Below are 362 nucleotides of genomic sequence, written 5' to 3'. Positions count from 1 at the left end.
CCCCTGAGGGGGGGGCCCCCCTGCTGCTGCTGCTGTTACTGCTGTTGCTGCAGCAGGCGCTGCAGCAGCAGGGGCTGCTGCTGGTGCGGCTGCAGCAGCGTAAGCAGGCCCAACAGCGTCGCAGCTGCTGCTGCTGCTGCTGTTGCTGCTGCTGCTGTTCACAGAATCGGACGCGGAGGGGAGGCCCCCCTTTGGGGGTCCCTTGCTCTCATCCATTGCTGCTGCTGCTGCTGCTGCTGCTGCCGGAAGCTTCTGCCGGCTTAGGGTTTAGGGGTCCTTCCCCTAGCCCGCATGCACGCAAACGGCCATAGGCGCGCTGCTGCTGCTGTTGCTGCTGCTGCTGCTGCTGCTGGCGCTGCTGC

The 362-nt window shown here is 66.6% G+C and overlaps 1 protein-coding gene across 1 annotated transcript in view; it reads right to left on the bottom strand.

Moving 5' to 3' along the window:
- The window catches only part of ETH_00039715 (cAMP-specific 3',5'-cyclic phosphodiesterase, putative), a gene marked incomplete at both ends in the record, with an annotated part of 1,750 nt that extends 1,534 nt beyond the window's left edge, over positions 1 to 216 (bottom strand). Inside the window, one exon of the mRNA XM_013374480.1 lies at positions 3 to 216. Coding sequence (XP_013229934.1) covers positions 3 to 216 — 214 coding nt within the window. The remainder of the gene's footprint in view (positions 1 to 2) is intronic.
- Between the last annotated feature and the right edge of the window lie 146 nt (positions 217 to 362).

The sequence above is a fragment of the Eimeria tenella genome, genomic scaffold (genome assembly GCF_000499545.2).
Source record: "Eimeria tenella Houghton genomic scaffold, Eth_scaff2078, whole genome shotgun sequence".
Classification (NCBI taxonomy): domain Eukaryota; phylum Apicomplexa; class Conoidasida; order Eucoccidiorida; family Eimeriidae; genus Eimeria; species Eimeria tenella.
This window is presented reverse-complemented; position numbering and strand designations above follow the sequence as displayed.